General features: G+C 36.8%; 1 protein-coding gene across 3 annotated transcripts in view; it reads right to left on the reverse strand.

The window, feature by feature from the left end:
• LOC103505491 overlaps nt 1–18,245 on the reverse strand; it is a 136,513-nt gene that overhangs the window by 69,528 nt on the left and 48,740 nt on the right. The window contains exon 1 of one of the 3 annotated variants that reach the window (XM_008469826.3): nt 12,891–13,179. The exons of 1 other annotated variant lie outside the window; for it this stretch is intronic. In XM_008469826.3, coding sequence (XP_008468048.1) covers nt 12,891–13,030 — 140 coding nt within the window. In that variant the 5' untranslated portion in view covers nt 13,031–13,179. Of the gene's footprint in view, nt 1–5,553; nt 5,768–12,890; nt 13,180–18,245 lie in introns of those variants that run through there. One more of the 3 variants, XM_026820819.1, reaches the window with a different exon arrangement.

Consider the following 18,245-nt stretch of genomic DNA (forward strand, 5'->3'; position numbering starts at 1 on the left):
AAATGACTTGATATCAACTGTACAGAATCCCTGGGTTACGGCAAAGACAGGCAGACAGGGTACTCGTCCAAAATTCAATAATATCGGTACCATTATAATTAATATAATATTAAGAACATCAAAGAGGTGGAGTTAGAACTCATTGTTGTGATGTCATACAAGTGTTAGCAAAAAAACAAATCAAGAAAACCACACAATAGGAAACTAATGGAAGAATGTCGAAAGACAATCACCCAGCTGACATCTCATCCTAAGCGTTGCGTCACAACAACACAAGGAAAAACGATGCACCATGAACACTACATCTTCCGCTGACGTTCAACAAGATATCCAGGAAAAACACATGGTGGAAATTGCGTCATTGGAACTCAACTCAGAGATAAATTAAGTTTTTCACCACAGTCTGGACAGCATTCACAGGATTATGTATCTGCAAAAAACTTGAAGCTACCAGGAGAGGCCAGGTTTACAATAAACCAAAGTTCTCTGGTGTTGTGGTAACTTGGTTCGAATCCAAACGTATCATGTATCTTTCGCGAGAGTCGTCCACCCCCCCCTTGAGTTTCTCATTCAAGGTGAACCATTTGGTTTGAACCAAGGGAGTGATGGAGGGAGGGGTTTGGTTCATCAAACTCTCGGGTCTCTCGCTGGCAATCTCAGCCAAGATCCAAGATCAAGGTGATGGAACGACCACCTTGGTACAACTTTGAGAATAATTGGTTTCATATCAAACGCAAAAATCTGAATCATCCGAAACAAAGACTTCATCATTGTATTCTTCTGAGGCCAGCGATTTGCCTATTTGTCAGACAGACTATTGTACTATTTATGTCTATTTTTGATACCATGGTTTTTAGTCGTTGGGTAATAATATTGGGTGTTGTCTTTTTAGCATTAAGGCCAAGTTTTCTTACCTGAAAATATTCTTATTAACCACAAAATTGCAAATCTACAACGAATGGCGACAAATGGGAAATTCCAGCAGATTCCGCTAGATACAAAACTATTATCAAAGGCAACGAATTATGAAAACCAACTGCAAGCTTGATAAGCACATACACTATTCATAGGACGTTCAGAATGCACTCATCAGCTCATCACCAATAAAGACAAACTAAGAAGACATGATAGTGAGAACATATGTCTAAAGCAAATATGAGTTTGCTATGGTACTTCATTTAGTTAATTATTATTTAATTGATCCCACGCTACTTCAATTAAAGTTTGCACGAATGGCGAGATTGCAAATCTACAACGAATGGCGACAAATGGGAAATTCCAGCAGATTCTGCTAGATACAAAACTATTATCAAAGGCAACGAATTATGAAAACCCACTGCAAGCTTGATAAGCACATACACTATTCATAGGACGTTCAGAATGCACTCATCAGCTCATCACCAATAAAAACAAACTTAAGAAGACATGATAGTGAGAACATGATTGTGTCTAAAGCAAATATGAGTTTGCTATGGTACTTCATTTAGTTAATTATTATTTAATTGATCCCACGCTACTTCAATTAAAGTTTGCACATTTGTTAACATGTGTCGTTGTTGCGTGTTAGCAGGGTCCGTCCCTCCGGAATTTTTTTGTTCAGAGCTCATTTGTGTGAGAAAATGTGAAAAAAAAATACCCCAAAAACCAAAGGTTCTCTGGACAAAATTTGCACCACCATTTTCGTGTTCCTGGTAAAAAGACCTTTAATTTGATATATAGGCCGACTAGGTTTTTTTTCAAAATTGGACAAATCAAGTTTAGCCTCACATTTTATGGCAATAAAGGCAATTTTATGGCCATCTTACCTTGAAACCTGATAGACGTAGGTTCGATTCTTCGGCGAGCCATAAAGCATCACAGAGAGGACATACGAACAAATCTTCCTCAGTACTTTGAAAGTCCTTTTGTATGTTCGCTTGAAGGAGCTCACCATTTTGTATGCCATACAAGAGCAACACACCAAAATCACCAAGTAGCACTAATGGAAACGCACTGACAAAAAAATCAATCGATCAATTCGTTTACACACCAAACAACACTAATGAATTTCGTCTTCAACTGAAAAAGTTGGAGTTACAAAAATTGTCCGAAATGGTGAAGAAATAAACATTAAAAGGCATTATGACAAATGAAACATTAATATAACTGAGCATCCTATGAAGGCTACAAAATATGATGGATAGCACAAACAGGAAGAACTTGAAATGTTTATTAGATCCCACAAAATGGTGAAACCTCAAGGAGATTTGGACACACACTGAAGACAAAACCAAGTTTCCCGTATTTCGAAAGAGAAATGGACAACTATAATATGACACCCCTTTTGCCCTTTGGACCTATGACTAAAGGTATCCAGTCTCAAGAATTTCCCAGAAAAGAGCCAAGGTAGGATTGAAGAATTCTACGGAGTTACAAAAGAAGCGACCTTTGAACTCATACCTCACACTATCCTTTGATCCATTCCTTCGTTTTTCATAAAGAACAAGTGGACTCATAACCGGAATTCAAATGAAATTAGAATCATGCGTTTGCATACCTGACTGTGCTGACTAGATCTCCTAATGAATCATATGTATATGTGGTAGAGATTTTACAGTTATTTGGGTGATATTTTAATTTTATAGATAGTTTTAACAACTGGAGTTTTTATCAGTTTGTCACTTCCTTCGGGACAGTTCTCACGGCCTATTTGCTCAATGAAATCCGAACGGTCGTGTTGGGAACGTCAGTAAAATTGTTTTATGATCGCGCCAATAAAATTGTAAAAGCCATTCAACTCAATAAAATTGATCAATGGTCTGCAATACTCCAATCGTATAGACTTATACATAATGTATGTGTACTGTGTAGGTACTATGTACGGTACCTAATTCAATATCATTTTTCAATTTTTAGTCCGTCCTTCCTTTATTATTACTAATAATAAAAGGTATAGTGGACGGACTAATGTATTCGCTTCGGTGTCGGTCTGTCAGTCAGTCTGTCCCCATAGAAGGACTTATCCAAACCTGGTCGACCTATATATCAAATTAAAGCCTCGGAAAAAAAATTGAAAATTGCCCTCACTCGGTGAAAACGTTGGGAGTCAAAGGCCTTGCCTGAACACACCTTTTGTTCTGACCCACAGGAATACCGTTTCCTTTATCAATAAACACCTTAACCTTAACTAAAATAGCATTGAGATAAACACGGTTGTTTACACTTTACACCGTTCTCTATTATATTTTCGATTGTGAATTAGTTGGAATCTAAGTCATATTGGTGATGCTTTTGTGAATCGAATTTTACAACAACATTACGTGTATTTGTTTTGCACTTACAGCGTGTTTTTGTTTAGTCTAAGGTGTTTACAAGTGAAAAGTTTCCACTCGTATCTCGAGTACGCACCAAGTCCTCAAATAACGAGTAATTCGGACAAGTATTAAACAAGAGGGACTAATCCCATTAATTAACAATAACTCAGTCCATTCAATTTACTTAATTGATGATATTTGGTGCTAGTGAAAACTAACAACCATGGAGGAGGAGGAGGAGGAGGAGGAGGAGGAGGAAGACGAATATAAAGAACAAGAAAAGACGGCGTAGGGAGAGAGCTAGAAGGACAGTAGAAACGTAAAGAAAATGATGGATGTAAATTCCTCCTTTTTAGCAAAGTCTACAAAAGCCAGAGGGTCTTTCACAACTATGTGACGCTATTTCGCAAAAGCCACGCAAATCCAATCCTGCTAACACGTGACGTCATAAATATCATGTCATTTCACATTAAATCTGACATCATCATGATGACGTCACTAAACCTTGAGATTGCGGCAACACAAGGTGTAGCAACCTTATTAAGGTAATTGCTGCCTGTCTGGAAATTAATGAGGAAAGAAGGGGGAAGCAGGGATAGAACGGCCAAGACTCAGATTTTGCAATACGTTATAATAATAGTGCTTATTTATAATATTAAGGTAATTGCTGCCTGTCTGAAAATTAATGAGGAAAGAAGGGGGAAGCAGGGATAGAACGGCCAAGACTCAGATTTTGCAATACGTTATAATAATAGTGCTTATTTATACTGCTCGCATAGGACTGAAAAGTTACTTTACTCCAGCAGTAGGCTACTACTATTGTGGTCAAAATCTCACATTATATTGAGGATAAAATTACATACCTCGGCTGCGACTGAACCCACATCCTCCTGTTTACCAGGCGAGCGTCTTGACCACTACACCACCGAGGCAGGTACCGTTATGATTAGGACTCCGCAATAATGTTTTATGATGAGGCCGGGGCATGAACCAAGTACCTTTAACCTAGCAGGATGAGTCATAACTGTCATAAGTCATAAGGTACCCGCGTAAATCTACTCAGAAGACACTCCTGCTTGTAGGTAATGCCTCCATTTTTCAAAGGTACAGCTACTTTACTTACTTTCCGTGTTCATATATTTGATACATTATGGGGGGTACATTTTACAAAATAAACACCCTGATTAATTTAAAAAAAAAAAAAGGAATGATAATAATAAAACAATAGTACCTAGGTGACTATGAAAGTAAGAAGAAGAAGAAGAAGAAGAAGAAGAAGATTGAACCCACATCCTCCTGTTTACCAGGCGAGCTTCTTGACCACTACACCACCGAGGCAGGTACCGTTATGATTAGGACTCCGCAATAATATTTTATGATGAGGCCGGGGCATGAACCAGGTACCTTTAACCTAGCAGGATGAGTCATAACTGTCATAAGGTACCCACGTAAATCTACTCAGAAGACACTCCTGCTTGTAGGTAATGCCTCCATTTTTCAAAGGTACAGCTACTTTACTTACTTTCCGTGTTCGTGAGATAGGCATGGCAATACAGGGGTTATACGCTTTTCTCAGAATGACATTCCATGACTTTTCCAGAAAATTTCCATGAGATTTCCAGAAAATTAGGGGGCGGAGGTACTTAAAAATCAGTAAGGTTACCCTTATACGCTTTTCTCAGCATGACATTCCATGACTTTTCCAGAAAATTTCCATGAGATTTCCAGAAAATTAGGGGGCGGAGGTACTTAAAAATCAGTAAGGTTACCCCTTAATTTAAATAAAATATGCAACATGCAGAACGTCAAGGAAAATGAGGGGGAATGCGCCGCAGGCCGTTTTTCGGAAAAACTTGATATTTAATTTGAAAATTTTTAATTTTTGACCGAGTGGCAATTCTCTGACTTTTCCAGGATGTCTTTAAATTTTCATGATTTTCCATGACTTTTCCAAGACTTTTTGGCAAATTTTCAGATTCCATGACTTTTCCAGGTTTTCCAGTTTTTCTAGGTCGCGTATATTAATGCGCCGCAGGCCGTTTTTCGGAAAAACTTGATATTTAATTTGAAAAATTTTAATTTTTGACCGAGTGGCAATTCTCTGACTTTTCCAGGTTGTCTTTAAATTTTCACGATTTTCCATGACTTTTCCAAGACTTTTTGGCAAATTTTCAGATTCCATGACTTTTCCAGGTTTTCCAGTTTTTCTAGGTCGCGTATAAAAACCCTGCGATAACGTTAGTTAAAATTTGAAACTTACCACAATGGCTTGCAGAATATGTTCACATGCATTTTCCTCGCATTAAACCTAACCTGGTAAAGCCGCAGTTGAGAACGAAACGAGCTACGGCAACACGAAAGGCCGCAACTTGTCATGGAAACATTGGCCGCAATTATACCGCATTACCGAAATTCTGACAATTCTGACACATTATTTATCGGTATGAATTTTACGGCCTTAAATACGGCTCAGCCTTTCAGGATAGAGATAAATTTGCCGTTCTTCAAAAAAATTGGAAATAAAGCGACTTTTTGATTTGAGGCAAAACCGCAATTTTGAAACGTTGCACAACGGTTTACTGTTTTACCTTTTTAAATAGTTAAGCGTTATGTCGCAACCCGATACTATTTGTGCCTATACCAACTCATCTGCAGCCGCGAACAACGGTTTACTGTTTTACCTTTTTAAATAGTTAAGCGTTATGTCGCAACCCGATACTATTTGTGCCTATACCAACTCATCTGCAGCGAGAAACCCTACTCTTTGAAGTTCGGCGCCGTTTCTTGAAGCTGATTCATTCCCTTTCCAATATACAACTAAGCATAACAATGCTGTCTTGATTATTTGAATCCAAATTTTTCCAGACAAACCCTGGATCACTTTATTACAACTGACATGTCCTAGAACCCATTCTTGACAATTAAGACACTTGTTATTGTGCTAGGAAGATGTTATACATATTGTTATTGTGCTAGGAACATGTTAGATATTGATGAGGGTCCTCTGTTGTTTAATTTACTTAGTGGTGGATTTCTTTTCCTGACACGGCATGCGGTAGGGCTCTCAAGGAAATTGCCTTCCGGGCTACACTCAACCCAAATCCTTCCCTGCTTTTGCAAAATGACATGCTTCCTGTGACGTCATCATTTAGCCCATCTTTTTACTTTTCTTATCTAGGATTATGCACGGAAGATACTTCTTGTAGGTATATCTTTCCTTTGGGATGACGTGATTTTTGTGACGTCAAGTCATGAGGCAGTATTGAGTGATATTCTAGTACGAAGTACGCTTAGTACATCTTCTTGTCTTTTGTCTTTCTCTATTCCAATGACGTTTACTTTTTCATGGAATTCTCCACACAATGCTCCCTGGCCTTTTTTCGTTGTCTTAATTTTTAAAAGCCACGAGAAACCCTACTCTTTGAAGTTCGGCGCCGTTTCTTGAAGCTGATTCATTCCCTTTCCAATATACAACTAAGCATAACAATGCTGTCTTGATTATTTGAATCCAAATTTTTCCAGACAAACCCTGGATCACTTTATTACAACTGACATGTCCTAGAACCCATTCTTGACAATTAAGACACTTGTTATTGTGCTAGGAAGATGTTATACATATTGTTATTGTGCTAGGAACATGTTAGATATTGATGAGGGTCCTCTGTTGTTTAATTTACTAAGTGGTGGAGTGTTGGGAAAGTGTTGGTGAAATGAGAATTTGTGTATCTTCAGATTTTGCACTATTCCGTAGTGTTTGAAGTACGGTAGGGAACCAGACAGGGTTTATGGTAGTGGTGGAGTGTTGGGAAAGAGTTGGTGAAATGAGAATTTGTGTATCTTCAGATTTTGCACTATTCCGTAGTGTTTGAAGTACGGTAGGGAACCAGACAGGGTTTATGGCTTTTGTCAATTCTAGAGGATAGGCCTTTTAAATATTGAACTGAAATATAGTATGACAAAGTTTTTGATTTGTGATTTTGATATTTAACTATCAGTTGATGGTTCTCTTATTTTATAGTTGTTGTTATCTAGTTGTTCTAGTCGCAATATCTAGTTGTTAACTGACTGCGAAATCAGTCGTTAAACGAACATGTAGTTGTAGATATTATAACATAGGAGGATCTTTTTATCTCGCCAGCCTGTCGAAATGAACCCCATCACCTTCTTCCCCACAGGGCCTCCTATCTCGCCGCTACTGATAGTGCTAATATTATGTAGAAATAAAATTATGTATTTCACAAAACTTTGACCGAATTTGAATCAGACAAAATGAGCCCAATCTGTCTGCTGCTACTTGTCGTCGCTAGATTCTGTAAAATAAAAACAATTCCAGTGAATTTGGCACGGTAATGGTAATGACACAAAATGAAAAACATTCGTGAATCAGAAAATTATTTTCCGAGATTTATTGTAGAGTTTTTTACTCAGAAACATGGAAATCATGACATCTTCAAATGCAAAATAACATTTATGGAAATGACATCTTCTGTTCAAGTACAAAATAACATTTTATTCATTTTATTCCAATGAATTTTGTACACACATGTCAACTATGAAGGAATCATAATGAGAGCCACATTATGGCATAAGAAATATAGGTAGATCCGTTTTCATGACAATTTATACCTAATACAGGTGCGGCAGGACGCACGTAGGGTTTGGACGCCTATGATTTTGAACGCGTTATAGTGCTAATATGAATATTATTATCTTATTGTTTTTCTTCCCAGTACTAGTAGTTCAGTTTGCTCTTAAATATTCACAGTTGACGGTTAATTTTACTCGGATTTTCCAGCACACGAGACAGCTAGAGATTCAGTTTCTTTTTTAAAGATCAGTTTCTTTTTCGCGTTCGATGTAGTTCTTCGAAATCTTCGGATTAGTTCTTCGCTGATCTTTGCGTAGATCTTGCGGGATTTTACAATGGAGTACGGCAACTCCCAAGTGAAAATTGTCGTGTGAACGCGTTACGCAAATTGCTTTACTAAGCAGGCGTACCTATTCAGCGCTAAGATGAACAATGCTTTATAGTTTATCTGATGTCCCCATGTCTCATTTCCTACAATATGCAATAATCATTGCAATAGGTATTATTAATGTATATTATTCGTGTACAAGCAGATGAAATTCACACACATGTTAAAGTAGGTATATTTCAAGCTGACGAGGCGGAAATGGACATTGACAGTCTAGGCGCCATTGATATCTTTTGTGAAATAACAAGTGATGACAATTTGATTTCACATAACCGACGAGTATTTATGAGTTGTTGAACTGGTTTAGACAGCTTGAGCTTACTTAATCATGAAACTAGACAAAAAAGAAGCTACCAAAGCCTTGCCAAGCTTTGTGTTAGATTTGACCTTAAATGAGGTAAAAACTGCATATTGCAAAATTTCTGTTCTATCATGAGAGAAGATTTCGCATCATCATCATCATTATCATAACTCAAGAGATCATTAATTTACTGCTAATACAACACAATGTGTGGAAACAATGTACAAAAGGAAAATCATTTTCAAACCCATCATAATGAATGGAAAAATTCTACGCAAATTCCTTCTTCTCAACAACCTTGCAAAAAACATTATTGTGGAAATTCTCAGTGTGATGGATGATAGACAACCTCATAGTAAACCTAACCAAACAGAACTTACGCAGTATAATGAAAATCATGTTAGACACATTACAAAGGTAAGTTAACACAAGCATGGTATCAGCAGGCAGAGATCATGTGATGGTAGAATGAATGAATTTATGAATTAATTAAAGCTGACTACCTATACCTATGTACCTATAGAATATCAGAGAAGTCTTATACAATCGATAGTCGAATATATTAGGTTTATGTACGTATATCGTTATCGCTAATATGTATGATAATATAAAATTTGAATATCAGAATATCGATAAGATTGTAAATTTACATGTATAAAGATTCAATCGGAGGCAGACGAAAAAATTGAAAAATGATATTGAATTAGGTACCGTACATAGTACCTACACAGTACACATACATTATGTATAAGTCTATAAGATTGGAGTATTGCAGACCATTGATCAATTTTATTGAGTTGAATGGCTTTTACAATTTTATTGGCGCGATCATAAAACAATTTTACTGACGTTCCCAACACGACCGTTCGGATTTCATTGAGCAAATAGGCCGTGAGAACTGTCCCGAAGGAAGTGACAAACTGATAAAAACTCCAGTTGTTAAAACTATCTATAAAATTAAAATATCACCCAAATAACTGTAAAATCTCTACCACATATACATATGATTCATTAGGAGATCTAGTCAGCACAGTCAGGTATGCAAACGCATGATTCTAATTTCATTTGAATTCCGGTTATGAGTCCACTTGTTCTTTATGAAAAACGAAGGAATGGATCAAAGGATAGTGTGAGGTATGAGTTCAAAGGTCGCTTCTTTTGTAACTCCGTAGAATTCTTCAATCCTACCTTGGCTCTTTTCTGGGAAATTCTTGAGACTGGATACCTTTAGTCATAGGTCCAAAGGGCAAAAGGGGTGTCATATTATAGTTGTCCATTTCTCTTTCGAAATACGGGAAACTTGGTTTTGTCTTCAGTGTGTGTCCAAATCTCCTTGAGGTTTCACCATTTTGTGGGATCTAATAAACATTTCAAGTTCTTCCTGTTTGTGCTATCCATCATATTTTGTAGCCTTCATAGGATGCTCAGTTATATTAATGTTTCATTTGTCATAATGCCTTTTAATGTTTATTTCTTCACCATTTCGGACAATTTTTGTAACTCCAACTTTTTCAGTTGAAGACGAAATTCATTACTGTTGTTTGGTGTGTAAACGAATTGATCGATTGATTTTTCTGTCAGTGCTTTTCCATTAGTGTTATTTAGTGATTTTGGTGTGTTGCTCTTGTATGGCATACAAAATGGTGAGCTCCTTCAAGCGAACATACAAAAGGACTTTCAAAGTACTGAGGAAGATTTGTTCGTATGTCCTCTCTGTGATGCTTTATGGCTCGCCCAAGAATCGAACCTACGTCTATCAGGTTTCAAGTTTTCCCATTTTTCCAGTCTATTTTTTCAAAATTGGACAAATCAAGTTTAGCCTCACATTTTATGGCAATAAAGAACTCCATCTTACCTTGAAACCTGATAGACGTAGGTTCGATTCTTGGGCGAGCCATAAAGCATCACAGAGAGGACATACGAACAAATCTTCCTCAGTACTTTGAAAGTCCTTTTGTATGTTCGCTTGAAGGAGCTCACCATTTTGTATGCCATACAAGAGCAACACACCAAAATCACTAAATAACACTAATGGAAAAGCACTGACAGAAAAATCAATCGATCAATTCGTTTACACACCAAACAACAGTAATGAATTTCGTCTTCAACTGAAAAAGTTGGAGTTACAAAAATTGTCCGAAATGGTGAAGAAATAAACATTAAAAGGCATTATGACAAATGAAACATTAATATAACTGAGCATCCTATGAAGGCTACAAAATATGATGGATAGCACAAACAGGAAGAACTTGAAATGTTTATTAGATCCCACAAAATGGTGAAACCTCAAGGAGATTTGGACACACACTGAAGACAAAACCAAGTTTCCCGTATTTCGAAAGAGAAATGGACAACTAATATGACACCCCTTTTGCCCTTTGGACCTATGACTAAAGGTATCCTCAAGAATTTCCCAGAAAAGAGCCAAGGTAGGATTGAAGAATTCTACGGAGTTACAAAAGAAGCGACCTTTGAACTCATACCTCACATAATATGACACCCCTTTTGCCCTTTGGACCTATGACTAAAGGTATCCAGTCTCAAGAATTTCCCAGAAAAGAGCCAAGGTAGGATTGAAGAATTCTACGGAGTTACAAAAGAAGCGACCTTTGAACTCATACCTCACAAGTACTTGTAGGTCATTTTTATAGCGATTTCTACTACGAGAAGATAAATATGTAGATTTTGTAAAAAAAATATTTTTTTTTTCCAAGGGATGAATTGGGAATTAAAATATCCTTTGTACCAAAGATAATTTGTACCGAAGTTCTAGGGAGGAATGAAATGCCCGCTTTAGGTCAACTACCAGGTGTGAATAGAGGGACTGGTATTGAATAATTTAAAATAAATGAATTTGAGTGATTTACGGTTTTATTTTTCGCAAATTCCATCATTCTCAGAGGCTGAAAAGAACAATGGTTGAGGCCAATTCTAAATCTCGAGGAAAGCCAATGGCAAACACTGCTCCTTATCTTAATGAGCAGGGACTGTTCACATTTCAGTGATTTATATACCTACTGTTAAGAATAAGAAGTAGGGGGACCAACTCACTGACAATTAGTCAGGCCTTGACAGTGCTAATGATTGTTCTTAAAAAAAAAACGTGACTTTGTAAAACGTGCCTCAGACTTCAGTAGAAGTCCAAATTTTCGACAATCAGATTTCCGGTATCAAAAGTTGAAATAGACAATAAGATTTTATTGATTGGTAGAATGACATTTAAATCTGCATATTGTAGATACCTAACTGTATTTCACGACTTGGATACTGAGCTACATAATTTACTGAGGTTCATAAACGATTGCTGACTAGATCTCCTAATGAATCATATGTATATGTGGTAGAGATTTTACAGTTATTTGGGTGATATTTTAATTTTATAGATAGTTTTAACAACTGGAGTTTTTATCAGTTTGTCACTTCCTTCGGGACAGTTCTCACGGCCTATTTGCTCCCTGACTAGATCTCCTAATGAATCATATGTATACGTGGTAGAGATTTTACAGTTATTTGGGTAATATTTTAATTTTATAGATAGTTTTAACAACTGGAGTTTTTATCAGTTTGTCACTTCCTTCGGGACAGTTCTCACGGCCTATTTGCTCAATGAAATCCGAACGGTCGTGTTGGGAACGTCAGTAAAATTGTTTTATGATCGCGCCAATAAAATTGTAAAAGCCATTCAACTCAATAAAATTGATCAATGGTCTGCAATACTCCAATCTTATAGACTTGACTTCAGTAGAAGTCCAAATTTTCGACAATCAGATTTCCGGTATCAAAAGTTGAAATGGACAATAAGATTTTATTGATTGCTAGAATAACATTTAAATCTGCATATTGTAGATACCTAACTGTATTTCACGACTTGGATACTGAGCTACATAATTTACTGAGGTTCATAAACGATTACTATTTACAATTTGAATCACATAATGCCCCTGTAAACAGTACAAGACCAGGTTATGTGCCATACATGGATTTGTACCTCTTTGGATCAAGAAGTTACAGCTTTTAAGTTACAATATCCTTTCAAATCAAAAAGCATGTTCGTAAAGTAGGAAAATCAAAAAGTATGTAGGTAAACAAAAAATCGATTTAGGAAATATCGAATGAAATCTTCGAGGATCAAAATTCGTCTGAAGAATCCCATTTTTCAAAAATTCTATCCCCGATCTTTACCCTGGACAACATTGACCACAAACAAGCCACTTTACTACTGATCATAGTAATCACAGTCCTACTGTAGTTAACTCGAGAAAAAAATGAGTCTTAAAACATTTCTATCCTGTTTAATAATATGACAAGAGCACCAGTTACCTTTCATCAAGACACTCGTCTCCATCGGATGATTCGGTGTCCACATGTGGCTCCCCTGCCCAACACTGGCACGGTTCCAAATCCGGTTTATCGTCCACAAATTCCACGACAATTTTCACTTGGGAGTTGCCGTACTCCATTGTAAAATCCCGCAAGATCTACGCAAAGATCAGCGAAGAACTAATCCGAAGAACTACATCGAACGCGAAAAAGAAACTGATCTTTAAAAAAGAAACTGAATCTAGCTGTCTCGTGTGCTGGAAAATCCGAGTAAAATTAACCGTCAACTGTGAATATTTAAGAGCAAACTGAACTACTAGTACTGGGATTAACATGTGTGTGAATTTCATCTGCTTGTACACGAATAATATACATTAATAATACCTATTGCAATGATTATTGCATATTGTAGGAACAACACAAGTACTACACTGATTTAAATATTCTGAATGTTTCAGAATTTTTTAGACACCCGTTCATCTTGTCCACATCAAATTTCAACTTCAACAACACCAAGAGGCGATAAATCTATCCCAGAAAACAAAATTAATTTTCGGGGTGCTCTCATAAGTCTGTAGGTCTCATAAATTTCCGATGCCAAGAAAAGACACCAATAAAATGACGCACGTCATTGTTCTACACTCATGTTTATTACCGAATCTCTTATAAATATTATTTTGTACTTGTATATTTTCTTGTATGTAACTTCTGAGAATCTGAGACCCAGAGAAGCGAGAGACACCAACTCACCAAAAACTATAGGACTTCAAAAGAGGGCTTTCCTCTTTTCTAATTTCTACGCAAACTTTCATGAATACCTCAACAGTGAGTACAGTCAAGCGTCAACTCATATCCTAGTTACAAGTGGAGACAAATTTCTAGAAGAATAAATCCCAAAAGACGGACAGGAAAGAAATAAATCTCAAAATATCTACTCAATGCACTTGATTTGATATCTAATCTCAGAAACTTGATATAGCAGATACACTAAAAACAAGTTGACTCGTCCTCAAGATGGTTGGTTCTATGTGCTAAGGAAACTAAACCTGAGCCGCACACTCTTCCCAATCAAAGAAAATCAACCCCCTCAACAACAGATAACAGCAAACTATCAACTTCTGATGCTGATCTCTGTCGCTTGTACAAAAACAAATAACCTTGTCTTTTGTATCTGCAGGCATCGTCAACTGTGTCTTTTTGTAGGCTGTGTCTCCGTCAACTATGTGGACGGCCATCGACTATGTGTGGACACAGCTTTTTTTTCAACAGATCGTACATGTGTACGGCAAGTTTGGGTTCACAGAAAATCTGCAGACAAATATTATAGCATGTGTACTAAAACTTGCCCGAGTTGAAGATGTGTCCCTCATCTTTTCTGAACTGCAACAGATCATACATGTGTACGGCAAGTTTGCGTTCACAGAAAATCTGCAGACAAATATTATAGCATGTGTACTAAAACTTGCCCGAGTTGAAGATGTGTCCCTCATCTTTTCTGAACTGAAGATGTTCTGGTCATTATGGTCCCCAAGCAGTCTTCTGTTCAAACCCCCTCCCCCTCATCCCTCACGGACACAAATCCATTGACCTTTGGTCCGGTGGGCGACCGACATTAATATTATGTCGTGCAAAACACTATATTTTGCTAGATTCCAAATTTACGAGTTTTAATTTGCCATCATGACAGGGACACGGCGAGAAAAAACACACAATTCGCAGAAGACGGTCGTGTTCAATCTTGCGAAATGAGAAATTAACACACAGTGTAACAGTTCATTGGATGAATGAAACAGAAGACACTCTTGCCCCTTAAATTGGATACTTTTTTTCATACACAAAAAGCCCAATCTGAGGCTTAGGTGTAGGGGCTTAACAGCAATAAAGGATGGGTTAAGCTTCTACGAATCTAGCTTAGAGGAAGTTATTATTAACTTTCGAAAAATATACAATCCAGTATCAGTTCAATTGTATCTAGCATAGCTGATTGCCAAAAGCTCGCTCCTTGATGAACTCAAGTACATTTTATGACGTGTCTTGGACTCCAATCAAGCTTGAGATCCGAAATCCACCGCGCTAACAACACAAACTCATAAGGTTGCTTGTCTGAGGTGCAAACTCCTAAAGTTGCTTACCTCAAGTGCTTACTCTTGCTTGATTGAAGTCCAAGTACCTATCTTTTTCCTGGTTCAATTATAATGTACATATAACACTGATGGAACTTTTCCTGGCACAACCATTGATAATCGCAAGTTGGGTTTGTCTGGACACCCTGTATACTATTACTCATCAACATGTTGATCCAGTATTGATTATTGATTGACAGTTCAGTTGAGTACACAGTTGCGAGCAGATCTTGTTTTGCTGTGTCTCTCAAAGGCATATGTGCTCACAATACTAATGATCTGATGAACATCTAGTGACAAGCGACCTTGAGTTACCGGTAAAAAGGGCTTCAGATCCAAAATTCTATTCTCGGATGAAATCGTTTTTATGACGTCACTCAAAACTGAAATATCAAATACATAAATACAGGAAAAGATGTTAGTGTGTCGTTCAAAGTACCAACCACCAACACATAACCTACATGAAACAGCACAAATGCAACTCATCAAACAATACTATAAATGTCGCCTGTAAAATACATGAACCTACACACTGATGCAACACAGAAGCATAGTACATTCGGATAGAATGCACATGCATAAACAATATACTTCCATGCAGAAAGTATAGGTTTCAATGGGAAATATAGCAATAAAATACACGTTCCAAGATAAACATGTTATAAATTATACCATAGACTTTGCTGAGCATAGAGGTTCCTTCACAGTTCATAAAATCCATGTTTCTTGCTAATTTAATAATACTAGAACGAAATTAAGCATGGCAATAAAATACACGTTCCAAGATAAACATGTTATAAATTATTCCATAGACTTTGCTGAGCATAGAGGTTCCTTCACAGTTCATAAAATCCATGTTTCTTGCTAATTTAATAATACTAGAACGAAATTAAGCCCTTGTTGCCCCAAAATCTCCAATCTCTTGATGAAAGTATCCCAGTGAAGTGAATGTGTCCTGTCCAACAGTGTACTTGCCTGAAATCCCTGCCCAAACCTAGATGACATTCACTAATGGGTAATGGGTAGCTCTAGCAACTCTATCTTGCAAATGACAAAACTCCTTAAATATTACTACAAAAAACTGCAAATTTTTGGATACACTTTGAACTGTGTTATTCCATAATTTCAATGAACTTTTCTCAATGGACTATTTATTTCCACTCTCTTCGGTTCTTTCAAGGTAACAGCGCCACCCGGTAGCACCAAGCAGGGTTAATTGGAACACCATCATCTTTGTCCAATGTCTCTCGCTCCCTCCTCCCCCGCCACAGCAGAAGCAACTCATTATAATACAACTCACTACTCTAATGACGTCAATTCTGCAGAACGACCTATGACGACTGCCAAAAAAACCGATATGTAACTAATTGAGACACAATGATAGAGATAGAGGCAAGTTCAAGTTGAGAGACATTTAGCTCAATTGAGACACATAGCACAATATTACTTGGGGGATTCGCCTACAACTCCCGTTTAATTAGAAACATTGATGAAAGTGTTGATGGAAATCACCAACAGAACAGAAAGGCAACAACCGATAAGCCCGTGCAGTAGACCCCTATATGAAGAAGAAAAGTGTATTTTATTGATTAGTTTCCTTGAAATAGTCCACAAAGGTGGACGAAACTCGAGTTGGGTGTAAAATAGCAATGTATATTTTTTTAAGGAAAAGGGGGTAAAATGAATTTAAGGGACGTACGGACGCACCAGTTCTCTCCCATGATGTTTTTCTAACTGCCTACTTCCCGAATCAAGAATCTATGTTAATAATGTTGAACATGTACCAATATCTCACCTGATGTCCAAATAATAAATCCTCCACATTGTGTACAGATGACGAGTCCTATTCATAACTCGAACCCACGACCTCTCGATCCCTGCTCCAGCAGTCACTTGAAAACTTATCGCACTTATCAAGTTAATCACTTCAGTGATACCAAATAGAATTGTTCAATACAGGTATAAGACAAATTTGGAGCAGGTTGTACCTACATATGCATAAAAATCTTACATTGTGTTGAATTACTGTCTAGAAAAATAATTAATTATGATATCTGTCCCTAGACATAGACATAAACTGAATATGAACAACCTTTCAGCATTTCCATTATACACTTCATTTACACATTTACTTTATTTACAGAGTTCACGATTTGGCGTAAATTCGTTGCCTTTGTTCAGTTAAATTTAGGTACAATATGTATTTATATTTATCACATCAGTCAAGTTGTGTTTTTGTTATTTTAAACTTCACCCCGAATTAGAACAATGAAAACTACGTTTCTACAAAATGAACGATTAAAAATAATTTCTTCATCAACTAAAACCAAGCATTTAGCTAAATTTGATTTAAATTAGGAAGTTGGGAAACTAAAACAGTGTGATGTTGGTTAATTATGATTTAATTAAATAAACATTTCATAAAAATACCAACATGTTTTGTAATTTACTTCAGAGAGGGTAGGTAGCTTGGTTTCTTCAGCTCAGCTAGATAATTTGATTTTATGCATTTATCCAAACTGACTGTGTACCTTTGACGTACTGTCTTTGCAATTTGGTGCCACCTTGTCTTAGAAAGATAATCACTCAAAGTTAAAATAACACCACTTATTTACTGAATAAAGATTCTACATACTTAAGTGTACAGTTGCTAGCAAACTGTCGAGATACGAGTGGAAACTTTTCACTTGTAAACACCTTAGACTAAACAAAAACACGCTGTAAGTGCAAAACAAATACACGTAATGTTATTGTAAAATCTCTTGAACTCCCAGTCAATAAGTGAGATCCTGAAACATTATAACTTATTCTTATAACACACTTTTCACTCCCTCTGTAGGGAGTTAGGATCTGATTCATTGATTGAGTAATCCACTGAAAAAGTAGGTAGTTCTTTTTAATTGTAAAATTCGATTCACAAAAGCATCACCAATACGACTAAAGATTCCAACTAATTCACAATCGAAAATATAACAGAGAACGGTGTAAAGTGTAAACAAACAACCGTGTTTATCTCAATGCTATTTTAGTTAAGGTTAAGGTGTTTATTGATAAAGGAAATAGTATTCCTGTGGGTCAGAACAAAAGGTGTGTTCAGGCAAGGCCTTTGACTCCCAACGTTTCCACCGAGTGAGGGCAATTTTCAATTTTTATCTCTTCAGATTCTGAGGTGAACTGATACGAACCATGGGGAGGTGAGGAAAGTTCTCGAACAAAGTCGAAAGAAAGTACA

The sequence above is a fragment of the Diaphorina citri genome, unplaced genomic scaffold (genome assembly GCF_000475195.1).
Source record: "Diaphorina citri unplaced genomic scaffold, Diaci psyllid genome assembly version 1.1 scaffold178, whole genome shotgun sequence".
Taxonomy (NCBI): domain Eukaryota; kingdom Metazoa; phylum Arthropoda; class Insecta; order Hemiptera; family Psyllidae; genus Diaphorina; species Diaphorina citri.